At 54.9% G+C, this 20,260-nt stretch overlaps 1 protein-coding gene across 3 annotated transcripts in view; it reads right to left on the bottom strand.

The window, feature by feature from the left end:
• PDE2A (phosphodiesterase 2A) overlaps window positions 1-20,260 on the bottom strand; it is a 363,204-nt gene that overhangs the window by 108,542 nt on the left and 234,402 nt on the right. For 2 of the 3 annotated variants that reach the window (XM_037914731.2, XM_037914822.2), the window contains 2 exons: window positions 19,428-19,517; window positions 1,749-1,837 (listed from right to left, as the gene is read on the bottom strand). In XM_037914731.2, the coding sequence (XP_037770659.1) occupies window positions 1,749-1,837; window positions 19,428-19,517 (179 nt within the window). Of the gene's footprint in view, window positions 1-1,748; window positions 1,838-19,427; window positions 19,518-20,071; window positions 20,173-20,260 lie in introns of those variants that run through there. The other variant, XM_043527204.1, reaches the window with a different exon arrangement.

Genomic DNA, 20,260 nt, shown 5'->3' with positions numbered 1-20,260 from the left:
ACGTGATGGGCCAGGACTGGAACAGCAGAGGGTGGAACTGAAGACCAGGACTGAGATGCACTGGCAGAGCCGTGCGGGAAGTTTGTACAGTGCTCCCTCACTGTCCCTCTAGGGCTGCCTCAACCTTCACTCCCATTAGCTGTAAATTCCCGTACAGATGTAAAACAATTTCCGGCGACAGGCAAACGGGAAAGCAAAGTGCTGTGCTTGTAAATCTGCCCCCCCTTCCCCGCCGCTGCTCCATTTGACCGGCTAGCAAGTGATTTCATGCTGCAGAGAGAGGAACTCAAATGACTGAACGAAGCTTTGTACCAACTCCATTGATCTCTGGTTAATGGTCTACTCAGCAAGCCGGCTGCTTCCTAACGAACGCCAGCCCAGGCCGCAGTAGTTCTGCAGGCAGATGAGAGTCAAGAAGAAATGCCAGTGATTTATTCTCATACCCCAGAGAACCGAATAACTAGAGAAAGTGAGAATATATTGTAACAAACCCAGGGCCACCGGGGATTCCATGCTTATTGCTCCACTTTGCGTCATTTCTTACTGGAGGTACAAAACAGCAGCAAGGCTAGAATCCAGATCCTCCTGCTCAGAAAGAAACCCAGCCCTCAGCCACAGGGGAACCTTGGGTAGCCGGCAACAGTATCGGGCCTATGACACACTGCTGAGCAGTGCTGATTCTACCCAATAGAGGGTGGCGATGAGGGCACACAGAACATTTTCAAAAGAGCTTTAGAAATCCCTGCCACACTCCCGCATCTCTCGCCTGGGGCCACGCAGCAACGGACTGCCCAATGGGACAAGGCTCGATACATAAAGACGGAGACAAATCCCTGTCCCATTGGATTCATAGATACAGCCAGGACCACGACAGCCAGTTGTCTGATCTCTTGCGTAGCACAGAGCAGAGAACCTCACCAGTAAACTTTGTATCAAGCCCATAACTTCTGTTTGAGTAGAGCATCGCTTTCAGCAAGGTGCCCAGTCTTGACTTAAAGATGTCAAGTGACAAATCCATCATGTCCCTAGGTAAGGCGCTCCGTCGGTTAATTCCCCTCGCCATTAGAAAGCACTGAAAAGCACACGGCTGTGTATAACCATGCTGCCTTCGCAGGGTCAGAACTTCCCCAGTCCTGAGTTCATTTTCTTCACACTGGAGGTTTTTTTCCGGCTGCAGCGAGGGCTACAAAAGCAGCCAAGTTTGGAGTTCCTCCCTTCAATCGTCGTTAAAGTTACACCAGCCTCTTACTTTAATTAGAAAATCCCAACACCGCAAACTCATTTTTTTAAAGTCCTCCTAAAATAATCAGACCAGACTATCAGGGCCTAATAAGAATCGCTGACGTTTTTAAGAGAGTGTCCGAATTCTGGTGCCTCAAATGAAGCCCAGAACGTTCAACTGAAAAATACAGAACCAAGGGCTTTGACCCTCCCTTTTCCCCCACAAAAAGCAGCTGAAATGACTTGGCTCAAACATGTCCCCCAAGTTCACCTGCGGGGGGCTTGGACCGAGCCTGGGACATTTTGGCCTTCAGGAAAATGCTGAGTCTCTATAGCCAGGTGGGTAGGTGGCCAGCCTGGCACATAGGAGACCCACATTCAAGTCCCGCAAAATGGGGTGAAAATCTGGTCTTATCGATAGCTAATTCCTGAGGGGCGCAGTGCAGCTGAGCCCGAGCAAGGGGATTCTTTTGCGCGGCTATGGGACATAGACAGGGCTGCTGCGCGTAACCACCGCTGGGGCTTACCTGATCTTTCCCTCGGGAGGCAGCTCGTGGGGAGGGTCGTCGCAGGTCAGCCTGGCTTCTCCGTCCAGCAGGTAAATGTACACATGCTCCTAGGGGGAAGAAAGCACTGCACTCAGTCACAGGGGCACACGTTTCGGGGCTCGAACAGGCCATCAGCCCTGCATACACATGGGCACCGCCTCTCTTCTCGCTGAGCGAGACTATCTTCTGACTCCGGGTAGGAAGGAGCCTAGCGGACACAGCACCAGACGGGGACCCGGAGATCGGGGTTCAACTCCTGGCCCAGACACTCGCCCTCTGTGTGACCTTTGGACACTTCAGTTCGTCCCCCTGTGCCTCGTCTGTACGATGGAGATCACCTGTCCCGGGGTGCGGCGAGGGCAGTTTCTACCAGTGGGGCGAGGCGCTCCCATGCTGTGACGAGGGAGCCGCAGGTGGGGTCTGATCTGGGGGAGGGAGGAGGGTGCGGGAGGTGACACGGGGCACCCCCAGCCTCACACAAGCTGAGCGCAGCTCCCACGCGAGCCCGCGCTCGAAGCCTTTGGAATGGCCGCTGCAGGGCAGGGGCTCTGTACCCGGGGGGTGCCCGGTGCATCTGGCAGCAGGGCAGGGGCACTGTACACGGGGGGTACTCGGCGCATCCGGCAGCAGAGCAGGGGCTCTGTACCCGGGGGGTGCCCGGCGCATCCGGCAGCAGGGCAGGGGCTCCGTACACGGGGGGTGCCCGGCGCATCCGGCAGCAGGGCAGGGGCTCCGTACACGGGGGGTGCCCGGTGCATCCGGCAGCAGGGCAGGGGCACTGTACACGGGGGGTGCCCGGCGCATCCGGCAGCAGGGCAGGGGCTCTGTACCCGGGGGGTGCCCGGTGCACCCGGCAGCAGGGCAGGGGCTCTGTACCCGGGGGTGCCCGGTGCACCCGGCAGCAGGGCAGGGGCACGGTACCCGGGGGGTGCCCGGTGCATCCGGCAGCAGGGCAGGGGCACGGTACACGGGGGGTGCCCGGTGCATCCGGCAGCAGGGCAGGGGCTCTGTACCCGGGTGTGCCCGGCGCATCCGGCAGCAGGGCAGGGGCACTGTACACGGGGGGTGCCCGGTGCATCCGGCAGCAGGGCAGGGGCACTGTACACGGGGGGTGCCCGGTGCACCCGGCAGCAGGGCAGGGGCACTGTACACGGGGGGTGCCCGGTGCATCCGGCAGCAGGGCAGGGGCTCTGTACACGGAGAATACCAGATGCATCCGATAGCAGGGGCTCTGTACCTGGGGGTACTCAGTGCATCGGGCAGCAGCGCTGTACCCACCCAGAGCATTTCACAGCATCCAGACAGGCAGGGAAGTTTTAAACCCTATGGAATTAACAGTACACCTGTCACACTTCTGGGGGGCTGCTCCGGAACCTCCCTCTGATAGTTAGAAACCTTCTAATTTCCTGCCTCAGTTTACCCCTGGCCAGTTGAGATTGATTCGTTCACAGCAAAAAAAAAAAAACCAAACAAACAAACCTAACCCCACAACAGCATCCAATTTAGAAGCCGGGACTTTCAGAACAATTCCTGGTCATCTGACCTCAGGCTCCAGGGGCATGCCTCAGGGCAGCACGTCAGGACCTGCATAGGTCTCGCTGACTGTCAGCGCTTTCCTGAGCTGGGGACCTCCCAGAAGTTGGGATTCAGGGGGTGCAGGTTTGAAATACGGCTACCGATCCCCAGAGACCGGGTCTGGATTGAGACGGCAGCCAACCCGCCCACCTCCCGTCCCCCGGTCGGCTGAAACGCTGCAGCTCTGAAAGGAAATGGTAACGCAAAGCTACAGCCGGCATTTCAAGCAGCTCCCAGGTTCCCTGGGCTGGATGGCTGCTCTCATTTCCACGGCTGTTAATTAGTCTGAAAGGTCTATTTCCATATTAATCCCCCTGAGAGCTACACGCTGGGCTGAGCCAATGCGGGAGACGTGGCAGTGACACTTCGTGCCTGGAAATGTCCAGTCCCTGGTCGCGAGGGCTGGGGCCCAGCCAGTAGGACGGTCGACTCAGGGTCTCGGAGCAGGGAGAGAAAGGGGTAGTCAGGCCCCGCAGCAGAAGTAACGGCTCCAAGCACAGGCCCGGCTTCTAATCCCTGCTCTGCTTCCGGCTTGAAACAGTCTATCACCTTGAGCAAGTCCTTTCACCCCATGATGCCTCATTAAAGGGTAACGACACTCCCTTCCCCCCCCCAGAGGTTCTGTGGGACTTCCTCAAATACAGCCCTGGATCCTACAAACACAGCTCTCTGTGACGCTGGCAGCCCAGGCCCGGGGCGCTGACATATACCGAGCTGGACTCAGGCTGGCTCAGCTGCGGGCTGGCATTGCTAACTGGGTACCAGAGCGATAAGAGTGTTATCGAACGCTCGCGAGTGGCCGCCGGCGTTAATCTCACGTATAGCATCCGCATCTCATGCTGCAAGTCTGCATTGTACGGCTCTGGGACTGGGTCAATCGCCAGACAGGAGAGAGAGACGTGAACGAGGGGGACGTGTGGTCTCAACAGAAGGGCTCGTGTCCTGCCCGACAAGGAAGGCCCGCCGATGCCGGACGGACTAAAGTGGGCCATTAAAGAGGACACAAGGCTGTTGTTGTTTACTCTTTCCCTACACCAGGGAAGATAACTCTTGCAAGTGAATGCCTCCCATCGGCAAACATTGCAGCTCCTGGTAGAACGGGGGAAGGATATCAAAGCCCCGAACAGGGCAGAACTGGATCTTTATGCTGCTTGGACTCTGGGGGGGCCAAGATTACTAGGCATAAGCAAAAGATTCCCAGTGCTTAGCCTGGGTTAGCCCTAAAGGACATATAGAGCTTGCTTATTATAGAAGCTTCTATTACCTTTTGAAATTTAAGACTGCATCTCCCGTATGTGTGTGTCTTTTCCTGTTTTAACCTTGTAAATAACTCTTCTTTCCTTTTCCTAGTTAATAAATCATTAGGATTTATGAGATAATAAATATCATAAGATTGGCTACAAGCACTTGCTTTGGTGTGAGATAGAATGTGCAATTGACCTGGAGTAAGTGACTGGTCTGCTGGGACAGGGAGTAACCTGAATATTCCTGTGATCCTTGGTGTAAGGGACCATCTATCACAAGGGAGGCTCACCTGGGTGGCGAGACAGACTGGGGCACCCTAGGGGACTGCCTGTGACTCCATGTTAAGCGCCAGAGGAGTTTACACTTGGTAACTCGCCGGTGAAGGTTAAGTACAGAACTCAGCCAATCTGGGGATCGTGCCTGGTTCTTAACAGCCTGCCCTGAGCGTGGTGGTCACGCTGGTGAGTCACTTCCAGACGGCTTGACACTATCGGTGGTGCTTATATGGCCCATTTAGCTTGGTCTGTAATGGATTTACCCTCACACAGCCCTGTGCGGCAGGGCTGCTGTACAGATGGGAAACTGAGGTGTTTTAAGTACTTTGGAAAAGCTCGCTGGGTGCCAACCTGCATTTCAGGTACCTAAACACCGTTAAAAACCTGTCCCTGAGCGACCTGCCCCAAAACCACTGGCGTCTAGGGCAGGGCAGGGACTTGACCCCAGCTCTGAAAAGCCTCAGGGGCTCCAGGCCCCAGAAGCAGCCCCACTGGGTTCAAGAGAACGAGTTGCGCAGACCATATGCTGTCGGAGATCCACGCTGCCTACAAGACCTCTGCCTTCTGCAGCTGCCTCAGCTCCCCTTCTCCACCTGCAGACGTCGGTCTCTGGCTGCCGGCTGGATGCACCGGGGCCGCGATCTGCACAGCCGGCAGGGAGGAGAACCCAGCTAATTAATGCCTGTTGCCCAAGCACCTCCCCGCAATATCAAACACGCTCCTGGCAGTTTGAGGCTAACTCCGTTTTAAGCTGCAGGAGCAGCGGCTTTCTTGCTGTGACAAATCCCCCCCCGCCCCCCCCCCCGGTGGGTTTCAGACCTTCACCTGGCCATTTCCCTGCCTGAGGAAGAAGGAGTCTTCACGGCACGCTGGCTGGCCGGGGAAGAAGAACTCCAGCGTAACTGGGAAATGGTGCAGGGAGGAAATGAGGCCCATTCTAGCAGCCATTCTCCCGTCGCAGAGCGAGATCTCACCGCCAGGCCCGTCTGAGCCGAGAACACGAAGGAGTAATCGCTGCAAAGCGGCAGGGATGGAAACACCGAAACTCACAGCCGCTGACAGTCATCTCCGCCAGACACGAACCGGTGACAGCTCAGCAAATGGGAGTCGCGCCGATTTACTGGGGAACAGCAAATCTGACAGATCAAATCTCCTCTTTTGCCCCCTCCGGTCTTCAAAGTAAAGAAGGAATCTTCATGCTGAGGCCAGAGAGTTCTACCCAGGGACGTGATTTCCTGGCAGAGCCTGTGCTCCGGGCAATGGATCCTCCAGCCCGGGGAGAGATGACAAGCTGCATTTCAAGGAAATGAAGCACAAGCTTTTGACAGACCCAGGGCAGCGCTTATGGCTGAGAGATGCTATCCAGCAACGTTTCATTCATGATGCCGAAGCACGGAGGTATAGTGCGGGGGATGAGCCTCCAGCAGTCCTTGCTTGATAAGGGTGGGGTGGGGGTGACTGATTAAATGATCGTTAACGGCTCCTTCTTTGGAGAAGGCTGGTGGGACATGAGACCTCAAAGAAGGCCAGCATGGCTCTGATCCCACCCCCCATTTTACACCACTGGGCCTGAATCTGCTCTCACTCGGAGTGGCGTAAATCAGGAGTCACGGCCCTTAAGTTCACCTGCATGAGCAGAGTTCCTCCCGATTCCCAGGGGCATAATGGAGCAGGATCAGACCCTCTACCCTTCAGAGCCAGCCCAGCTTGATGGTGACTGTGAGTCACCCCTACTGTATAGACACAGGCGGCCTGTGTGAATGGGAAGCATGGCCCAGGGGTTAGGATGCTACCTGAGGACCTAGGCTCCACTCCCTGTGTGCCTCAATTTCCCAGCTGTCCAATCTGTTTCAGGCCCAGCCTCTCTGCTGCGTACTGGGGGTGGAGGAATGTTTCAGGTCCCCCTCCTCAGAGCAAACACCCTGTCTGCCTGCGCCCACCTGTACGAAAGCTCTTTATTAAGGCTAAGTGAATTAAGCCACTCGTGCGCCATGCTCAGAGCTACCCCGAGTGCTAACCTCTCAACTGCAGCAAGCCATCTGGGTGGTTTTGCTCCTGGCCCAGCAGCCTGGTGCGGTGCTTGTACCCCAGGCCACTGAGGAGAGAGATGGGCAGAAATCTTCCAATTCCTCCAATGCAGAGTGACTGGGCAGTGCTGAATTAGGGACGGGGCTACCCACCCGCGGGAGGTGCCCCGGTGGCGATGGCAGCAGGGCAGTGAGAGGACGCATCAATCCCCCTCCTGCACGCTGCAGTGACTGAGGATCCAGTCTGGCCTTGCCTCATCCGTCACCCCCGCATGCTGAGCGGGCACCCTTTGGATGGGGGCTTCCCCGGCCGGCCCTGTGAGGGAAGAAGGTATTAGCACCGAGACCGTGGTGTCCGGAAGCGGGCGGGGCCAGCGCAGAGACACAGAGTGCCCCCCTCCCCCCCCGACGCCGCTCTACAGCGGGCACGGGACCAGCGGAGGGCTGTGGGCGACGGGCAGGGGTGCGAGACTGGAATCGGGGCTCATTCTGAGGGCGGACCCTCAGCCTCCCAGGAAATGACCTGGAGCAACCTCCTGCCCCGTTCAGCGAGTGCCACAACGCCTTGGGTGGCCAGGCATGTGTCTCTCCCTGGCTCGGAGGAGCGTCCCTGGCTCATTGCTCATGTTCCATCATCCTTCCCGGCAGCACGCGGGGGGGGGGTCGCCCGTCACCCGAGTCCAGGGTCTCCACAGGAAACCAGCGACAAGGAGGAAAGGCTAATTCCGGGCAGCCGGGTGCAATGAAATCCCATTAGCTCCGGCTCATGTAAGAGATAATGCATAGCACCGCCGCCGAGTAATTTAATGTTATGATGCCGCGGAAACATTAGAGGAACAATACCGTTTTGCCCTGCATCAGCTGCTGCTTATCTGATGGGCTGGATTCGTCTGCCTCATTCCTGCCAGGCAAGTGCTGGGTTCGGCCGAGGGCCCTGGCAGACGACTCAGCAATTGCTCGCTTGCAGCCCATGAGTAATGTCAATAACGGAGCCATAGTTAATTTGGCCGGCGGGAGGGGAAGTGCAGATTTGCCTGTGAGCGCCAGCAAACCTCCGAGAAGAGAGGCTGGGTCGGAGGGGATGGCCAGGAGCAAGGAGATATAACTGAGCAGGGGGTGGGGAGCTGACGCTGACCATCAGCAAATGGAAGTTCCCTGGGCCGGGACCTTGTCTAGGCCAGGCGACGTTAGCACGTGCGAGGAGCCGTGTGCAGACAAAGTTACTCGCTGCCTTCGGTGGGGGCCAAGCCGGCTGCGCGAATGCCCTGGCCAGAAATGCCCTGCAAACCCACAGGCTCCAGGGAGGCCTTTGAAATCCCAGAACGCTGAGCCTGAGTTTAAGGAGAGATGCCACCTCCGTCTGCCCCAGCTACTCTCCCGGTCGGGATCACAGGGGGCAGCTCCCACCCCTAGAGCAATTCAGCACCATCCAAGTCTGGCCTGGGATACTCCCGGGCCACATCTGACGCTGCAGTGGGGTGCAGAGGGGCTGTGGTGCAGTGGGGGGCTGGGACTCTTGCCGACGCTTGGGGCTACCTGGGAAATGCATATTTCAGCAAGGGCAGCCAGGGGCTCTCTGGTGCGGAAGACGTGCTCTTTGCAGTGGGGCGGCTAGCCCGGGTGGGGCTGGTCTCTCTGAATTCCCCTGATTGCGGCAGACCGAGCTGACAGCGGAGCCGGCTGTTGCCTTGTCACGGTTTGTCTAACTATTGATTTATTTGGGGGCGGACACGGGCTGCCTCCCGATTTCATGCTCAATCAAGCTCTTTATGGGGAAGTGATTGCCTCCCTCCAGGGGAAGAGACAGCGGCAAAGCAAGTGCCTTGAACCACCCTGACCCAGAAGAAAGCGACAGGCCGCCAGCCATGGGGCGAAGGAGCAGCAGCGGTGGCAGTGATGATGGGACGGAGGAAGGGTGAGGGGTAGGTCTTGCGGTTAAGGCACTAGGCTCTGGAGACAAGAGCTCAATTCCTACCCCTGCCAAAGACCTGCTGTGCGACGTTTAGGGCCTAATCCAAAGCCCACTGAAATCAACAGGAGTCTTTCCACTAACTTCAGTAGGCTTAATCATTCTCACAGCCGCTCCTTGCCTTAGTTTCCCCACCTGTAGACTGGGGATAGCTGTAGAATTCCACTCACTTTGACCCCTTTAAGAACGTATTCCCACCTAGGACATCACTGTCCTGTGCCCCCTGGCAATTCTGAACACCAGGTCCAGGGCTGGAGCTCAGCCCTCTCCTGCTCCAAAAGGCCAGGCTCTTGCCCCTGGAGTGAAAAGAGAATCCCCACCACAGCAGTGTAGGGCCTATGACACACAGATGGGCAGCTCTGATTCCATCCAGCAGGGGGCAATTGTGGTCACACACACACCATTTCATACTACACACACACACCATTTCATACTACATCTGTATCTGTGTTTAACAAGAACACCCTTGTTAGAAGAGCATTCAGTGTCCATGGCCCATAAAGTCCTTCTTTGGCCTTTCTGCTGAGGATGGGCACAAGAGGGCCAGTTACTGCCTGTGTGGATATGGGCACCTGAAACCAGACTAAGGCCACGCAGGGGCTACCAAATATCTGGTACATCTCAGTCACTGATGACCTGACCGGGACTCCAGGTGGAAGGTGAAGAGCTGCAGGCTTGACTCCTCGAGTGACTGAGGCCCCTCTCTCGTTGGTTCCCCATCTCGTTAGAAAAGAAGGGTTGAGGTGCCCGGCTCTGTCGAGGGATGACATAGCCACAGCAGGCCATTGCCAAGAGACCCTGAAAGGCTGCGGAGAAAGACCCAAAGGTGACGCACAGGTAGCCTGAGAGCTCCCAACTGCATTACAATTCATGGCTTGGGTTATCTTCTCAATGGGAAGGAGGAGAAGCAATGGTGGTGTGTCCAAGTGTCAGTGTCTGGATCCAGAGCCAAACTTCTCAGTGCTGGGGGTTTGGCTGGGCCCTAGATCTATCTTGGGTACGTTCCTACGTACGTATCTTGTACTGCATGGAATAAAAACTGGCGAACTGACAGGTCTCAAAATGTAACTGTAATTGGGGAATCATCATCGAACGGGTGAGTTTCCCAGGGGATCCCGCAGGGATTGGGTCTTGGCCCTACACTATTTCACACTTTTATCAACGACCGGGAAGAAAACATAAAATCATCACTGATAAAATCTGCGGATGACACAAAAATGGGGGAGTGATTTGGAGCACTTGGTAAGCTGAGGGCGAGAAAACAATCTGTGTTTTGATGCAGCTAAATGTTGACATCTGGGAACAAGGCACGCAGGCCATACTTACTGGATGGGGGACTCTATCCTGGGAAGCAGTGACTCTGACAAAGACTGGGGGGTCGTGGTGGATAATCAGCTGAACAGGAGCGCTCAGTGTGACGCAGTGGCCAAAAGAGCGAATGCGACCCTGGGATGCATAAATAGGAGAATCTCAAGTAATAGAGATTATTTGACCTCTGGGTTTGGCCCTGGTGCGACCACTGCTGGAATCCTGTGTCCACTTCTGGTGCCCCCAATTCAAGGAGGATGTTGATAAATTGGAGAGGTTTAAAGAAGATCCACGAGAATGATTAGATTAGAAAACCTGCCTTATAGCGATAGACTCAAGGAGCTGAGTCTATTTAGCGTCACAAAGAGAAGGTTACGGGGTGATGTGATTAGTCGCTAAATACCGACCCGGGGAACAAATATTTAATAGGGGGCTGTTCAATCTAGCAGAGAAAAGTCTGACACGATCCAATGGCTGGAAGCAGAAGCGAGACAAATTCTGACTGGAAATAAGGCGGACATTTTCAACGGTGAGAGTAATTAGCCACTGGAACAGTTTCCCAAGGCCCGTGGTGGATTCTCCATCATGGACAGTTTTGAAATCAAGACTGGCTGTTTCTCTAAAAGTTCTGCCCTAGGGACGCTTCTGGGGCAGCTCTCTCGCCTGTGTTACACGGCGGTCAGACTGATCACAACAGTCCCTTCTGGCCTTGGAAGCTATGAAGTACTCAGGGGACTTTGCTATTGGCTCGGTATTACCTGGAGAAGGCACTCAGCCATTACAGTAAAGGATAAAGTCCTAAAATGGAAAGCTAGCGCTCTCCTAAATCCCCGCTCATTACCCTCTATGCTAGACCACACTGCCCCTCTCCAGCTGAGAGACGGCCCTTCCACAGGGAGGCGCACTCTGCCAGAAGCACCATCTCCCGGAGGCAGGACCAAAGTGGTTAAAATGAAACAGTGTTGGTTTGAGCACTGTGTTGGTTTGGTTTCTTCTCTCCACAAAGCATGTGCCCCTTCCCTCCCACCACACACAAAACAGACCTGTCTGAATAATTAAATTACACAGTGAGATCAAAATGGTATTCTCTTCAGTCCGTTTGCAGACACAAAGAATGGTTTCCTAGCGAGTCAGATCAGATCTTCACTAGCTGTGGCTTCTTGTAAAGCCATCGGTAATTAACTAATATCAAGGTTGCCTAATTGGCTTTTAATAAAAGAGGGATGGAGGGTGGCGGGGAGTGGAGAGCTGCGAAGACTGAAAGATTCAGCGATGCTCCCCCAGACACGACCGGTATGATAAGCGAATCTGAGCTCCTTCATGACACAGGTCACAGAACCTCACCCAATAAACTCTGCACCCAGCCCGTGACTTCTGGTGGAGTTGGAGAAGATCTTTGAGAAAGACGGCCAGTCTTGATGTAACAACTTCTCACGATGGAGACGCCCCTGCACCTCTAGTTGCCCCAAGGGCTAATTCCCCTCACTGTTATACAAATTGCACTTTATTTCCGGTCCAAATTTGTCTAGCTGCCCCTTCCAGCCATTGGATCTTGCTGCGTCTTTGTCTGCGAGATTAAAGAGCCAGCGACTATCAGAAATCTCATCACAAAGGACTTAGATACTGTAACCAAGTCACCGCTTAGCTTTCTCTTGGATAAACTCACTAGACTGCGCTTGGTTACAGGTCCTGTCTCTGCTAGCTCACCCCTTCCAATCTGGCTCGGAAGGGCAGTTCTACCAGAAATACATCCTTTCTCCCATCCGCTGTCTTGACTAGTCAGACCGCGAGTTCTCTGGGCCAGGGACTGTCTCCGACTCCGTGCATGTGCAGCACCTGGCGCAATAGGGCCCTGATCTCAGTCAGCACCTCCAGGTGCTTTTACAATACAAATAAGAGGGACTGGAAGTTGTTACCAGCTGCTCGCTCCATGGTGGCTTTCATGAGACAAGTTGTTGGGTCTCAGCTGAACTACCCGCTCGCCCCCAAAGGTGGGCCCATCTGTCCCAGGGATACGCAGAGGGCATCAGCCTCCCGGGCTGTCGCCGCAGCACCGCTCGCTAGCGAGAAAGCAGTGGGCAGAGATGGCACACGGAGCATTAACCCCAACCAGGCTTAGCAGAGACTGAACTTGGGGCCGGATCCGAAGAGGTGCCCAGCCCCTGGCTGCAGCTCCAACTGATTTCAGCTCCACAGGTGCTGGGCGGGTGAAGCCACCAGGACACAGTGGCCAGACTGCCCGCCAGGAAGTAAACTCCTTCATTGCCTCTCGTATCACATCCGAGCCATGCCAGATTTGTAACCCAGGAGTGTTCAGTGAGCCACGGCCACTGCACCGCAGATGGGAGGGAGTTTTACTAGCCAGCCCCGGTGGGCAGACAGGAGTCAGCTGTAGAGTTAGGGGATGGATGGGCATCACCCTCCCCACCTTCATCATCTTCAGCTGGTCTCCTGCCAAATTCCAATGACCGGCCACGCCCACAGCCAGTGGCCAATCAATGACGTGGGCAACGGAAACCAGCCTGGCTCCAGGATGGACCAGGGACTATGGCACAAGGACAAGCATGTCTTTCAGAGCCCCAGAGCGTGGTAGGTGCCTCCCAATGCACGCACACGGCCTCAAGGCAGGCATGGTGGGAAAAGGGGGTAAGATGGCGGGAGGGAGGGAGGAAGGTCAGAGGCTAAGCAATAAGATAACATGGTTACTCAGTGAGGGCTAGCCCATTGGGTAGACCAGTGAAGAAATACAGTAATGTCTCCTCTGGCTAATTCCCTGTTGGCACTGAGAGGCAGTGTGGCCTTGTGGATAGGGTATGGGGCTGGGAATCCGGATCACAAAGCCTTTACAAACAGTAATTCAGCCTCACAGCAGTGCAGGGAGGGAGAGCAGGGCTGGTTTAGACAGGGAAACTGAGGCAGCGAGATGGCCTGGGAAGTTTTCCTTTGTTGGAAGTGCTCAGCAGCCATCCTGGAGGCTGTTTAAGGCTACCTCCTGGGAGGAAAGGGCTCCGTCCATCTGATAGGCTGTGTGCCAGGAACAGGTCACCACGCTCTCATCTTATTTCTTCACAAGCAAAGTGCAGTTGTGCCAATCTCAACCATAGGTTTTGAGGGCTTGAATTTGGGACCACCAAGCACCAAAGCACACACCTCTATCACTTGAGCTAAAGGAGTGCCTGTGTATTCCGACAGTGGTAGTAGGTTATTATCCTCAACGTGTGCCAAGATGATACACTCACTTTACAAGCATATTAAAGCACCTGAGTTATGCAAACAAGCCACGGAGCCAGTGTTAAGAGGGTCTGGCATAAATACATCCCCCTTTATTTGATTAAAAAAACCACTGGCAATTATCCCTCATTTTCTATGCAGCAAGGCGCCTGAGAATGAGCTGCATTTATCGCAGCAATAAAGGGAGCACTGGTTAACAAAGGAGTAATGTGAACTCAAATACCAGGCAACTGAAAAGAACTAATTAAAAAAAAAAAAAAACCCTACACAAGCCCCTTGCTAACAGTTCCCTGGAATAATTGTATTGTGTGAAAACAGATTCCATGGCTTACATCGCAGCAGAGCCATGAAAAGAACATATTCCATCACGCCAGCCTGATTCCACCGCCTTTGTGCCGCTGAATCCAGCCTTCCTGCTACCCTCAGCTCTGACAGATAAAGCAGAGCGGGCTGGAGTGGCGCTTGCTTTACTCAGGGGAGGCATGCAGGGCCCAATCTGGTTCTTAGAGACACTGGTTTAAACCAGGCATCCCACCGCTGCTGTCAGCAGTCACCCCGCATTCACACTGGTGCAAACACGAGCAGGATCTTAGGGGGTTGTTCTGTTCCTCGCTATCACTGGAATGCCTGAGCATCTACACCGTGCAGGAGTAAATCTGGCAGCCCCGTGCAAAGGACACAGGGGTTCCACCTCCAAAGACAGGACCTGACTCTGCCCTTGAAAGCTTTAGAACCAGCTCTGCGGCACCTTACCCGGAAGCCACGGGATTGCACGGCTTCCCATTCGGCGGGCGTCAAGCAGGGTAGCTCTGCGTCGACTCTGGCGGAGCGATGCCGATCGACACCTGCTGAGGATCTGGCCCAGAATTCAGAAGCACCTGGACTCCACTAGGGCATGGGCACTCTAACTCGACCAACAGCCTGGGGTGGGGCTGGCCTGCTAGCCGGGGAATTTTTCACTAGGAGGGTGGTGAAACACTGGAATGCGTTACCTAGGGAGGTGGTAGAATCTCCTTCCTTGGAAGTTTTTAAGGTCAGGCTTGACAAAGCCTTGGCTGGGATGATTTGATTGGGGATTGGTCCTGCTTTGAGCAGGGGGTTGGACTAGATGACCTCCTGAGGTCCCTTCCAACCCTGATATTCTATGATTCTATGATTCCCCACCCCCTTGCTGGGAGGTGCATTAACTGTGCTGGGAGGGTGGGTTTGCAACCTGGGCCGCTGCTGGGCCGGAAGGGAAGAGGCGTGAGACCACAATGTCACTGGCTCAAATCCAGCCCCACCCGGTCATCATCAAAAGACGTTTGATGGTCTGTGTCAAAAGAGCGGACGGCTTAAATGCTTAGAGAGGGTGGCCAGTCTTGTGGCTGAAGCTGGCCTGAGGCTCAGAAGAGCCATACTCTATTCCAGGCCTGCACAACAGACAGCCCACGGGGGGTGAGTAGGCAAGCAGCGGGGTGGGGCAAGGTGGGGCAAGGGGAACCGCTCCCCGCCCCAGCTCACCTCTGCTCCGCCTCCTCCCCCGAGCACCGCCCCGCTCTGCTTCTCTCCCTCCCAGGCTTGCGGCGCCAAACAGCTGATTGGCGCCGCAAGCCTGGGAGGCGGGAGAAGTGGAGCCCCTGCGGTGTGCTCGGGGAGGAGGCGGAGCAGAGGTGAGCTGGGGCGGGGAGCTGCCGCATGGCTCCCCGGGCCAAGGGGGAGGGGGGCAGGGAGCTGCACAGGGGGAGCCCCTCAGGGTGGGGGGGGGCTGCTGCAGGGCTTCGGGGTGGGGGTGCAAGGTGAAAGTTGCACTGGCCCTGGGTGGTGGGGAAGGAGGGTGTGTTTCCATGGGGCCGGGCAGCGCTGGGGGGAAGTGTTTCCGTGGGGCCCGGCGGTGCTGGGGTGGGGTGGGGGGTGTTTCCACAGGGCCGGGCGGGGGTTGGCACTCAGCTGTTTTCTTTGGAGTAATATGGCCCTCGCCGCTTTACGAGTTGTGCAGGCCTGCCCTGTTCCCCGCGGTGTGACTGTCAGAACCAGAAGGGTAGCCTAGAATTCCTCCTTACCTGTAAGGGGTTAAGAAGCTCAAATAACCTGGTTGGCACCTGACCAAAGAAACCAATGGGGACAAAAGATACTTTCAAATCTGGAGTACTTGTGGCACCTTAGAGACTAACCAGTTTATTTGAGCATGAGCTTTCATGAGCTACAGCTCATGCTCAAATAAACTGGTTAGTCTCTAAGGTGCCACAAGTACTCCTTTTCTTTTTACGAATACAGACTAACACGGCTGTTACTCTGAAACCTTTCAAATCTGGGTGGCCGGGGCGGGGGGGGGGGAGAGGCTTTGTTTTGGGTTCTTTGTTTCTGTGTTCTTTAGCTCTTGGGACTAAGAGGGACGTGACATCAATCCATGTCCTCCAAACCACTACAAGAAGGATGTGGAAAAATTGGAAAGAGTCCAGCGGAGGGCAAAAAAAAATGATTAGGGGACTGGAACACATGAGTTATGAGGAGAGGCTGAGGGAACTGGGGATGTTTAGTCTACGGAAGAGAAGAACGAGGAGGGATTTGATAGCTGCTTTCAACTACCTGAAAGGGGATTCCAAAGAGGATGGAACTTGACTGTTCTCAGTGGTAGCAGATGACAGAACAAGGAGTAATGGTCTCAAGTTGCAGATTTAGGTTGGATATTAGGAAAAACTTTTTCACTAGGAGGGTGGTGAAGCACTGGAATGGGTTCCCTTGGGAGGTGGTGGAATCTCCTACCTTAGAGGTTTTTAAGGTCAGGCTTGACAAAGCCCTGGCTGGGATGATTTAGTTGGGGTTGGTCCTGCTTTGAGCAGGGATGGGACTAGATGACCTCCTGAGGTCTCTTCCAACCCTGATATTCTATGATTCTAACCATTCTGAACCAGTCTCTCGTATTACAGAAACTGTAAGTACAGCCAGACAAGGTGTATTAGTTTATCTTTGTTTTCTCAACTTGTGAATTTTCTCTTTGCTGGAGGGAGGTTTATACCTGTTTTGTTGGAACTTTGAAACTAAGGCTCGAGGGGGTTCCTCTGTGTTTTGTGCATCTTTTGTTACCCTGTAAAGTTATCTTCCAACCTGATTTTACAGAGGGGATTTTTACCTTTTCTTTTTTTTTTTTTAAATAAAATTCTTCTTTTTAGAACTGATTGATTTTTTTTCAGTGTCCAAAGACCCAGGGATTTGGGTCTGTGTTCACTTTGTAACCAATTGGCTAGGATATTATTCTCAAGCCTCCCCAGGAAAGGGGGTGTAAGGGCTTGGGGGGATATTTTGGGGGAACAGGAACTCCAAGTGGTCCTTTCCCTGATTCTTTGTCTAAATCACTTGGTGGTGGCAGCATACTGTTCAAGGACAAGGACAGGAATTTGTGCCTTGGGAAAGTTTTTAACCTAAGCTGGTAAAAATAATCTTAGGGGGTCTTGCATGCAGGTCCCCACATCTGTACCCCAGAGTTCAGAGTGGGGAAGGAACCTTGACAGTGACCTTGAGCAAGACACAAATACCCCGTGCCTCAGTTTCCCCTGATGGAGAATGGGATTATAATGCTCCCCCAGCCCTGTGAAGTGCTAGGTATAAACACCCGCGTATGCAGGAAAACAGCCTGGCAATGCCAAACGCAGCATTCTGGGTCAATCCCTCTTTCTTTCGCTCCATTACCTGGGCCTTCGGCGTGACTCGCACTACAGCTGGGCACAGGACTCTCCAGGCTCTTCACGGGGATGGGGAGCCATCCAGGCTGAAGAATTGCAGCAGCCCCAGCTCGCTGCGCATTAACTGCTGCCCTCGGAGAGCAGCCCCCTCCCCTACCGGGATATGCCACCCACTCCTGCTAGAGGAGAATCCGCAGCGATTACAAGCACGAATAGACAATCGGCAGAGAGGGAGAACACGCAGATATTATCCCCTGCGCTAATGCTATAATGCCGGGAGATTAGGAACACAAGAGCCCCTGGGAGCGGAGGGGACTTTGCATTGTTGCCCGCTACGCTCTCGGGCGAGCGCGCAGGAGACTGCGATTAGCCAACGGCAGCCCAAGAATGATTTCAGGTTCAAAACGACAAAGAGGACCGAAGCGGGCCCGTGCGCTTTGTACCCACCAGCTGGCAAAGAGACAGGCCAGTAAAGGGGGTGGCAGGCTCAGCTAACACCAGAGCTGGGGGCAGAAACTGGCCAGCAGGCTCCAAACTGACCTTTCTCAAGGTCTAGAAGGCCTCTGAGCACTGGCCGCACTGCAGAAGGGGAAAGGGGTCTGATGGCGAGGGCATTACCCTGGGAGTCAGGAGAGCTGGGTTCTAGCCCCGTCTCTGCTGCATGACTGTGAGCAAATCATCTCCCGGCTGCTTTCCATCAGCCTTGTCTGTCTATATTGTACGTTTTTCGAGCAGGGGCTGCCTCCCACTGTGTGTACGTACAGCACCCAGCACAATGAAGCCTGGACCATGGTGGGAGACTCTAGCTGCTACTGCACTACCCCCCATGGGCCCAGGAGATCCAAGATCTTCTGCCCATGCCAGGCCGGCGTGTGCGTGGAGCCGGTGCGGTGGGCTGGCCAGTTGCACACAATGAGGGAGATGTGCTTGCCAAGGTGGGCAGTCTGGAAAAGGCATCTCAAATGTACGCAGAGTTGCGGGGCTGGGGAGCTTCTGGTCTCTCTGACCCCAGACGGCACAGTTTACAGACTAGGACTCGGGCATGGCGGGACAGCCGCCGCGGGGTTGACACCGGGCGCACACATGCGCTGCGTCCACCTCAGTAGCTTGCTCGGGGAGGGGATCTCACTGCAGCGCTGTAACAGGGCGCTTACGTCGGCCAGAGACAGATCGGGGCGTTGACTTTGCAGCGCAGAGCAGGCCTGAGGGGACTGTGAAGTCCCCTTTCAGGGCGGCACCCCCTTTTGCAGGAGGAGCAATGCAGTGGGGAACCAGGCCCCCGGAAGCTAATAGCCGGCACCCGGAGATGCAGCGGGGCTCTCTCCAGTGCCCGTATTTCCCACGCCCCCCGCGTTGGGCTGTCCCTGGAGTTTTCTTGTTCTGGAACAACCCCTGCTGCCCCAACACACAGCTACAGCCGGAGCACGGGGATTCGCTACCCACCGAGCGCGCAGGGACCTCCCGAGCAGCGAAGGAGACAGTGACCGATTCAGCGAGCTCCTCCAGGCCCCAGCAGAAAGGCACCGGGATCGGATCCTGGCTCCATGGCTTGTCAGGAATAAAGACGTGGACTGATCCTCGCCTTGGGGGACAGGACACCAGGGCCAGCCCGAGCACGGCTTAGCACCCACTGAAGTCCTCAAGTTCCAGCGTAAGCAATGCCGAGGCTTGGGGCTGGCTCTCTGCACGTGGGCCCGCCCCCACTCCATGTGCAGAATGTGAAATCCTGGGGCCCCAGGCCGCCCCCCTCAGATCACTCGCAAAACCTCAGACATTGCCAGTGTCCTGCAATGGGGCGTGGGCAGAGAGTACACAACTCATGATTTCCTGTCCAGCCAGCCCCCGTCTCCCCTGTGATTCCCGATCCACGGGCTCAGGTGTAGGTTAAACATCAGCGAAGCCTCACAGGTGATCTGACCTGGCCCCTCCCCGGGCGCAGAGGATTGATGCCTGTGGTATATTTGGTGGGGCTTCGTCTAGTCAGGTTTTGATAATGCGGTTATACAGAGAGGAAAACTGAGGCGAAGGGCAATCAAGTGCCTTGCCCAAGGCCTCAGGGGGAGTCAGTAGCGCAGTGGAGATGAGAACCCAGCCAAAGCCAGGGTCCCAGCCAGCATGTTCACACCATGGCACCAGGAGCCTTTGCCGCATTCAGCAAGCTCCAGATCCCAGTGCGAGAAGGAAACTCTGCCTGTATCGTCCATAAACCACGCAGCTAAGGACGTCGCACCCAGGACAGTTTAACTCAATAAGTTGCTGCCCTTGTTTCAGAAGGAGGAGCGGGTGATCTTCGCTGCACTTTGAGAGCCCAAAGCAAACAGAGCCGCAGGCCCCCATCCCCCCAGCCGGAATCCTCCTCTACGTACCACTTTGGGGAGCACGGACGTAATGGCATCTTTGATGACATCCCGGAGGCAGGTGATGTCGATCACGGAGCCCAGACTCAGTAAGGCATCCTGGGAAAGAAGAGAAAACCCATGTGTCAATGGAAAGGTCAGGCTTCTAATGGGCAGCTGCCTGCAGCAGGCATGGCTCTGATACCATGGTGATGGGCACTGCAGAAACCCCCAAGACAGACAGCTCATGAGCAGGAATTGCTCGGTGAGGGTCTCTGGCCTGCGCTAGGCAGGATTATCACAATGGCCCCTTCTGACCTTAAAATCTATGAATCTAGACCCCAGGTAGCACATTGTGCCATATTTACATTTTTTCTAGTTATACTGGTGGGGATTATAAAGCAATATGAGGGCTAACGCTGGTTGCTTCTCCCCATCTGATCTCAGACTTCCATTTAGATTGAACCTCTAGAACAACACGGGGGAGACAGAATTTTCAGCGGAGCCAGACCTAGACTGTGGAACTCATTGCCACAAGAGACAAACTCAGTTAAAGGACTCTCTGTGCTCAGAGCGAAAGACAAAACTCACGAGGGAGGCAGTGTTGCCTAGTAGGTAATGCACTGGCTGGGGACTCAGGAGACCTGGGTTCTATTCCTGGCTTTACCACTGACCTGCTGGGTGACTTTTGGGCAAATCATTTTGCCTCTCCATGCCTCAGTTTCCCCATCTGTAAAATGACGATAATGGCATTGATGTCCTCTGTAAAGTGCTTTGAGATCTACAGATTAAAAGTGCTAGATAAGAGCTGGGTATTATTATTATTTCTTAGACCTTCAGTGAGTTCTTCTCTCTCTCTCTCA

The sequence above is a fragment of the Chelonia mydas genome, chromosome 1 (genome assembly GCF_015237465.2).
Source record: "Chelonia mydas isolate rCheMyd1 chromosome 1, rCheMyd1.pri.v2, whole genome shotgun sequence".
NCBI lineage: Eukaryota > Metazoa > Chordata > Testudines > Cheloniidae > Chelonia > Chelonia mydas.
Note: the sequence above shows the minus strand (reverse complement) of the source record. Positions and strands in the feature narration are given on the sequence as shown.